The 9,525-nt window shown below is 32.9% G+C and overlaps 1 protein-coding gene across 1 annotated transcript in view; it reads right to left on the reverse strand.

Annotated features, from left to right (window-relative positions):
* Positions 1 to 808, reverse strand: part of LOC137625579 (uncharacterized) — a 4,617-nt gene extending 3,809 nt beyond the window's left edge. The window contains exon 1 of the mRNA XM_068356490.1: positions 346 to 808. Coding sequence (XP_068212591.1) covers positions 346 to 808 — 463 coding nt within the window. The remainder of the gene's footprint in view (positions 1 to 345) is intronic.
* Positions 809 to 9,525: the final 8,717 nt, after the last annotated feature.

A 9,525-nucleotide genomic window follows, 5' to 3' on the forward strand; every position in this document is an offset into this window, starting at 1 on the left:
TGCTAACGTTTCTAAACGACATATATACATACAAATAGCCTCACCTACATTCATTCGAGCCTCATCAAAATCATTTTTACGCCTATACTTAACACTCCCTTTCATACGTTTCACCTACTTAATTATCCTACCTTTCACACTATCATATTCAACATCCCCCACTCTCATTATCACACCATACATCGTCAACAAATACCAAGTCAAATATTCTCCTAACTCCCTAGCCCAAAACCCTCTTAATATCACCATACTTATCCTGACAATACCTCTCATACTCCTTGAAAAACTCTTATACATCCCTACTACTATGGGCATTGAACCTTTCACACCGAGGTTCATTCTCACTGCTATCATCACTGCTACCTTCCCTCTTGTTTCCTACTTCCTCGCTAGAATATAAAGAATCTAATTCCAAACTCATATTCCTATCCTTGATTATACTCTTCCTAGCCCTTTTCTTACTCACCACTTTCACCCATTTACGACCATCCTCATTCTCATCTTGACACTTTTTCTTCTCTTTCTTCACATCACTTTTACCTTTCCTTTCATCCTTCCTCTCACCTTTCTGTTCATCCTTACTATACCTAGTTCCTTTAACTTTCTTATCACTATTACTATCATTATCACTTCCTTTCCCATTATCCCTTACCTTAAGCTTTTCTTCTACTATCAACCCATTACTTGAAGCAGAAGACACTCCTCCGACTGCACCTTCACCCATGAACGTTTTCATCATTCCCATTACTTGCCCCATCATAGCTTCCATTCGTTTCTCCATTCGTTCTTCATTCTCCTGCATCCTCATCTCAAAACCTTCTTCCACTTTCTCTACAGTTCACCTAAGAGCTTTTAGTTCCTTTCGCATCTCATTCTCACAACTCATCCTTTTATTCTCGTGCAACAATGTCTCCTCACGCTCCTTACTAACTTAATAACTTGTTCTGTTCTTCCATTTTTAGTCTTAACTCTAATTTCTTATCCTAATTCAGTACTTTGTCCAAGAGTCTAGCGTGTTTTGGCGCCAAAGTAATATGGCGGGATGTCGCAAGAACAACCCCCGCACCCTTGATCCCACTAACTGACAAATGTCTCCTCTGCACAAAGTTTCCCCTTACGTTGTCAACTGGAATCTTGGACAGAAGGGAAATGAAAAAAAAAAACCATAACCTTAATACTACATTTCTTAAAACTAAAACTCAAAACAAAAATTCTGCATTCAAAATAAGCTTAACCCTTAAAAACTAAAATCCTTAAAAGTAGATTAATACATAGGAACCACCTTCAAGAAAAACTAATAACACTTAAAAGCTAAATAAATAACGACAACCACATTGCATTAAACATAAATACACGAACAAAACTTAAAATTGAAATTAAACTCACATGAACAACAAATTGAATATGTATTTAAGAATATTATGGGACACCAACACTGTCTTCCACACAAAGCCGAACTGTCTTTCACGGCACACTACCACAGCTGTGGTTAACCGAATACACTGTGTGGCCATTTGCCACAACTGCCTCCCTGATTGGGGTCGTGGTTATCATCATATCTTTGTCGTCCTCATCAGCAGCAGCAGCAATCGAAAACAGCAGTCCAAACAAAATCCTCTACCACAGGCCAGGACACCAACAGTTGTGCAGTCCAAAAAAGAAGTCCAAACAAAATCCTCTATTACAGGCCTGGTCAGCAACAATAAATCCACTTTAAAAACAAATTAATCTCTCCAAAGGAGTCCAAAGGAGGAATTACGGCCTGCAAATGACAAAAGAAAAACTCTTACGAACACTCCTAACTAACTAAACTATCGTACTATAATCAGAGATAAATAATAAACTTTATATCACTCAGAATCACTCCTAGCAAAGATAAATATATTGTACTTACTGTTGAAATAAACAAAACACTTCCACGCTGGTAAAAATTATAAAGTAAATCCAGCATTCAAACCACACAACTGCCTCTAGCTTTAGTCAAATAAAAAAGAACATTCACCCCAGACATTCACATCTGTCCTAACCTAGCTAAAAACATAAACAAACAATCTCAGTTATACCTACAGTCTTTCCCACAACAAGCAATCAATACACTAACTACCTCTCTCTCTCTCTCTCTCTCTCTCTCTCTCTCTCTCTCTCTCTCTCTGGCAAAAACAAAAATAAAAATAAATAGAAATTGATCCTCCACAACCCCTCACCCTCCCCTCCCCTCCCGCAACATATCTTGCTATTTTTTGCTTTCCCAGCATTTAAAGAACCTCCCAATTACTGTACAAAAAGAGGGGAGCTGCAGGTCTGCATCATTTCTGAGTAAATGGAGAGCGTAGAGCGTCCTTCTGTAAACAATTACCAAATATATGTATATATATATATTATATATATATGATATATATATATATATATATATACATATATATATATATATATATATATATATATATATATATATTTATATATATATATATATATATATAAATATATATATATATATATATATATATATATATATATATATATATGTATATATATATGTATATATATATATATATATATATATATATATATATATATATTATATGTATATATATATATATATATATATATATATATATATATATATATATATATATATATTCGTAGGAAAGGGCCCACAATCCCTCAGTAAAATCCATGAAATATGATTATTATGTCCTGATTACCACAAAAAGACCATACTTTTTCGCACTAAAGTCTATTCAAATAATCTATTCAACTGAAGCTTGCTACAATAATAGTTGTAAAAGCAGGATGCTTCTAGCCCAAGGGTTCCAACAAGGGAAAAAACCCCAGTGAAGAAAGGAAATAATGAATTAAATAAACTACATATAGTTTATTTAAAAAGGAAACAGTTTTAATGTTCAATTTACATGATTTACTCAAGGTAACTAGATGGTCGTTCGTATTAAATGAAACTTGCAATTCTTAATCTTTCAAACAAAATAGAAGAAAACAATAATAAAAAGAATGTATTACATATCACCTCCTCTGAAGTGATCATAAGCCAGGTATCCTAGGGCTATATTTTTTTTGCACCTAATAACTATGATTATCAGGATTAGCCAGAAAACTACTATTGATAAGCAAAACATTCAGAATATATGAGGATATTCAGATTTCCTTATATACGTCGACATGACTCGAAGGATATTAGTTTTTGCATTTAAATTGAATCAGTTGATCAATTCTTTGGTCTTGTATCCTTTGGTCGAAGGGACAGCTTTCCCAATTATTATTATTATTATTATTATTATTATTATTATTATTATTATTATTATTATTATTATTATTATTATTATTATTATAAGGTAAGCTAAAACCCTTGTTGGAAAAGCGAAATATAATAAGCCCAAGGGCCACAGCAGGGAAAACAAGGAAAAAATAAATAAATAAACTACAAGATAAGTTGTGAACAATTAAATTCAATATTTTAAGAACAGTAACAACATTAAATTAGATCTTTCATATGCACTATAAAATCTTCAAAAAACAAGAGGAAGAGAAATGAGATAGAATAGTTTGCCCGAGTGTACCCTCAAGCAAGAGAAGGGGAGGTGGAAGGTATATAATACTAAAGACCATTTATTTTCATTCATATTGTCTTAAACTTTGTTTCTGATGCCTTTCATCATAGGGACTAATTCCAACCCCTTGTTCATCTTTGGGTACATATCATTTTGACCCTATATTTCATGTAGAGAAAATAGAACGTGAACCTCAATATACATTTCCCCATCTTTCAATGTTATTCTTCAGAGTATGATCCTAATATCTCTCTTGAATATTAAGTTTCGTAAGTGGGAGTTTTATTTTTGATATTTCCTGTATATCAAAGGATTTTTTTATTTATGGATAAGAGTATTTTAATTTTGGAAGTCATAAAATGTTATGATTAATATGATTAAATATTCATTAACAACAGTTTCCTCTTCTGAGCGGAGATACCTTAACCTGGTGAAAGGGTTTGTGTATCTCTATGATCAGCAAATCTGTACTAGTTACTGTTACCCATGCAAGGTTGGTTTATTGTGAGCAGTCAGACAAAAGTCTCCCACCGTCACCAATCCACGGTGACCAACGTGGTGCTGAAAACTGGCCAAGCCCTAGACATGAATAAGGATATATCTAAGGTCATTGTCCTGCAGTGGACTAGAAACAGCTGTAATTCTTGTCGTTGTAGTTGCTATAGTAAGGAATATTATGCCTGCAATTGTTTGTTCTACAGTTCACCTTCATGAAAACATAGCTATTTGGTCCCAGTTTTCTCTTCTTAGGGGTTTTTTTTTTCTTTTTTTTAGTAGGTTTTATTATACGTACAAGAACTGAGTGTTTTTATAGTAATATCTAATTGTAGATTTATAATTAGCATAAAATCGAGAAACTTCGTATTTAGACCTCACTAAATGAAGTTGAATATATAAAGGTAAACAGAGAATTTCTAAAAATTTGTAAGCGGTTACAGATATATCACATGTTTGATCTATCATGATTTTCAATAGTAAGTTTAAATGTGTTTTATAACTTATTCATATATAGATTTCCTAAAGATTCTTTCCTTTGACGTCTATTTTCAGAGCATTTAGTGACAGATTACGTGGTTTTAGCCATTTGCAAAAATTCTACGTAAGGTTATTCATATACTGGGATTTTGTAAGAAATGGTGGTTTAGAAATGATTTTGAAAATGACTTTAAACTCCTGCAATATTAATAACATAAATTGGGTATTTTAGGTATATTTATAAACGTAAATATCAATAAAATGCTAATTTTCCATTTAAATTGGTATTAGGACCACAAATTTACCTACGAAAATTGATAGTTTTTGACATAAAAGAATATAGAAGAGTTCGTTCTCTGTCTTGATTTATTTGGCTGAAAAAAGAACATTATCTTGAAAATTATGATTTCATAATTCATAGGTTCTAGTCTTTTGTCTGTATGTCTGTTTGTCTGTCTGTAAATCAAAAGTATTTTAGGATTAAGACAAAGAAAATTACTAAAAATGTGAACTAATAAGATTATAGATTTTATCTGATGATAACGACATTTACCTTATTCCAGAGAACGAAAATGAGTATGTCCGAGACGGAATAAAAAACTTTTTACGACTACATTTCGAAAACTCATCTTAACAAAATTTCTTCAGGGTTTAAACTTTAAGACGTTGACGTCAAAAATGAACCAATTTTCAAGATCCTTTCCCAATGGAAGTCGAAACGATACAAGGAAGTTATTTCCTCATTTCTGCTACTCACATTCTGTCGTGAAATAAGAGCAGTTGGTTGTTTACGACCTATTCCGGTAACATGGGTGGCATCAGAATTAATGTCACTGTATTGTGCTGCCAATACTTCGCATTGTATGACTGATTATAGTCGCCGCAAAGATTCCTGGCAATATAAGCACCACCCTCTGATGACGCCATAGCCAATCAAGTTGTCTCACACGTTAGCAGCAGTTATAATACATTCCCTTACAAATTTAAAACTATAAAGGCTCAGCCACACCAAGTGCGGCTAGCGGTGCGGTTAGTGGGAAGAGGTTCCCGTGGCAAATTTAAACCTAAGGTATCTTATGTAGGTGGCCAGAAAGGAGGCGCGAGAAACCTCCAACCGCTGCAGCTGCCGCCAGACTATATTTCATGTTTTAAAAAATTGCTGTTGTTCGAGCGTCTTCACCCAAGATCACACGATTTTTCATCAGTTCCTGAAGGGGTACGCGTTCAGGTGTTAGTTTCCAGCCATAATTAATCAACAATTTATTGGGAGGTGTTTCGGAGAGCAAAAATAAATTAAATAAATGGAAGTTATAGCAATCAACTGCAAATGGATGGTAATAAAATACTGGGTAGGCCTACGCTTTTTTGTGCTTTGCAACATATTTAATCACCATTTAGTTATATATATATATATATATATTATATATATATATATATATATATATATATATATATATATATATAAGATAGATAGATAGATAGATATCTATATCTATATCTATATCTATATCTATATCTATATCTATATCTATAGATAGAGATATAGATATAGATATCTATCTATATATATATATATATATATATATATATATATATATATATATATATATATATATATATATATATATATATATATATATATAATGCTTGACAAAACCCCCACCCAATAAAATCCCCACCGACGAAACCCCCACTGACAAAACCACCCACCTGACAAAACCCCCACCGACGAAACCCCCACTGACAAATCCCCCTCCCGACATAACCCCCACCCGACAAAATCCCCAGATGATAAAAACCCCACCCGACAAAACCTAAATTTGCTAGATTTTAGTTATAGTCGGTCATTGTTTTTATTTGTTTACCTATTTATGAAAATTTTCGGCATGATGGCAGCTTAAACTAGTTTAGATATGCATATTCAGGATCTGTATCAAACAAAAGTTGATTTTTAGATACTTTACTAAAAACAAAAGGTATCAAAATTAAAAATTTTAAAAGTATTCATTAAACAAGATAAGATTACACAAACTTTTAAAAGCCTTTTGTTCAGAGATGAAGATAAGATGTCAGAATTTATATATTCTTATATTTTTTCACTACACCTTAAGAAATTCTTCTATATCTTTTGCGCCATTACTAAAATCAAGACAAAGTCTTTGCAAACGTGACTGCAATTTTACAGTTTCTTGTTTCTGTTTCATACGAAGAGGTTCTCCTATGGCGTCCTTTTCTAAGGAAGTTTTAACCAGCACAGTATCTTTATTCAGAGCTTCAATTGTAGTCTAAAGTTTGGGGTGACTGTAACCCACACGGTATTTGAAAGAATTATTCCATGTTTCACATAGGTTATTTGTACGGTCTTCACCATTAACAGTTGCTTCATACACACCCCATTTTTCAGGAGAAAGTAATGGTGGAATTTGTTGTAATCGACGCTTAGTACCTGTCATATAAACAGAATCAAAATATTCCAAAAGAGGTTCAAGATGGGTTGGGCAATTCAATTTAAGGAAATTTGTGCCATCTATGATTTTATCAGCTGGCAGAAAAGCTGGTCCATCAATCATTCCACAAAAATGCCTAGTATATTCATCTTGCTTGTAAACATTGCTTAGTCCTAAGCTTTGTACTTTCCTCCATGTATTCTGTGTCAGATGATAAAAGCGTTTTAGTATGAATATGAGGTCCTAATACATTTTCAATTGCATTTAAGAGAGATTTTTGGAAGTCTGACATCGTAGTAACTGGATTCATATCTAACCCTTTTCCTTTCGCTTTTCCAAAGTTGTCGTAAGAAATTCTTCATAGCTTTCCTGTGATTTGCCTGAAAGAAAACCATACTCACAGCAATTGCTGAGTCACCAAGTGGGGCTCTAATAACAAAAAACTGTTCAAATAATGCAGTAGTTAATTGGTAATAGGTACTTAGCAAATGTTTTGTTAGCAGTTGTTTATTTGTAAGAGGTACTTGGCAAATTTTTTGTCGGGTGGGGTTTCTGTCATGTGGGGATTTGGTCGGGTTGGGTTTCTGACATGTGGGGATTTTGTCGGGTGGGGTTTTTGTCATTGGGAGTTTCGTCAGGTGGGGGTTATGTCGGGTGGGGGTTTTGTCGGTGGGTGTTTTGTCGGTGGGGGTTTTGTCGGTTCCTCATATATATATATATATATTATATATATATATATATATATATATATATATATATATATATATATGCATATATATATATATATATATATATATATATATATATATATATATATATATATATATATAAGATGTAGAGAAATTTCAAATGTAAAAAGAATCGTGTATTTAAACAATATATCTTATGCAAATGCTAGTTAATTCTGGAATGAAAGGGACATTGATTTTTCGTGAACTTTATCATATTTGAAGAAATTATAATACCTGGTAAGAGAGAGATTGAGGTTGTCTATAACTCGACGTTTGTGTTTTGAGCCTGAATCCAGGAAGGATGTTGCCATCAAAGAGTCAAGACTTGTGAAATATGCAGATATTCATTAAATCTGTCGCCATACAAACGAGACTGGTGACATCAATTTCAAAATTAACTTATTTTCCCTTCTCTGTTTATTAAAATCGTGAATCCAAACTCTTGTGTAATTTATTGTTCAGATTAAAATAAAGATTTTCAATAGGAAGTAATTTCCTACTCAAACACCATTGTCATGTTTACGAGGAAGGCTATCATCGAAAGCTGGGAGTAAGGAGGCAAGAGAGGTGTGGCGGTTCCGGTGTGGCCACCCAACATTTTGACGCTGGCCTGCCGCCCGAGTCATGCCGCTACCGAGCTGCTCATCGCGCTTGGTGTGGCCAAGCCGTAATAACTTAAAATAACTTTGAGGTGCTGTGTTGTGACCGCTGTTAACACTGGGGACAACGTAATTGGCTATAACGTCATCAAGGGGTGGGACTTATTTTTCCCGGAATATCTGTGGCGACTATAGTTACTCATGGATGTTAATCTTTAATTATCCATCATAGAGGTTCTGCTATAATGATTAAATGCTGCCTTCCTATAACTTGAATAGATATCAGATAAAACTCAATTTTATTTTTGTTATTTCCCTTTTTTATTTGAAAGAGAATGTACTGGAATGTAACAAAATGTCCATTATTTTATCAGGTTTCTATCTTTTACTTTATATATTTTGGTATCAAACTGAAATGCTTACATAGTATATCTCAGAATAATGATTCTTTATTTGTATGATTTTCAAATTAGCTGCTAGTTTAGGATAAAGAAATATCCTGATTGATGATTTTTGATTTCCATTTCGCGAGTTGGCAGGTTTCATAGTTATTTGCACGTTTTCAATTCTAACAATGACTACTGTGAAAAATTTTAAGCTTTTTTTACTGTTGCTTTTGATAATTACCAGAATTTTTTTAGAACACGTTTAGTTCCTTACTTTTGGAGATTTTCTGTATAAAACTCCAATTATGAGTATAGCCAATCTTTCACATTAGTCATAACCTCAAGTCTTCGCTAATAAGTAAAAAAGTGTTTGTTGATTCTCAATGCTAGACAATAGTCAGAAAATAACACGAACTACTTATAGAATCTTGTCTAATCTTAGGAGAAACTAAGTGTGCTTCACTTCGTTATCAAATTCCGCAAAGGTAATAAAATTAATGCGAATGATTTGGATAGTTTCTGTAGTATTCATTATCAAACGAAGTGTAATTTTAATCATCTTAAAAAAAAAGTTTATTTCCTAACCTAAAGAATCATATATCGGGTGAAGCTTGGAGAAAATAACTTACATAAATATTTAGAGAAATTCTTCAAGAAAGATCACTTCTTTAAATCCATTTATGTCCATCGACAATAGATGATTCTCTTAAAGTTCCCGTTAAGTAAACAACATTTATCGCAGAATAACTTTCGTTGCTTATCATCAGTTTCAGTAGATCTTAAAAATATACCTTTATGATCCATTATCTTTTATGATTTCT

This window comes from Palaemon carinicauda, chromosome 32, assembly GCF_036898095.1.
Source record: "Palaemon carinicauda isolate YSFRI2023 chromosome 32, ASM3689809v2, whole genome shotgun sequence".
Taxonomy (NCBI): domain Eukaryota; kingdom Metazoa; phylum Arthropoda; class Malacostraca; order Decapoda; family Palaemonidae; genus Palaemon; species Palaemon carinicauda.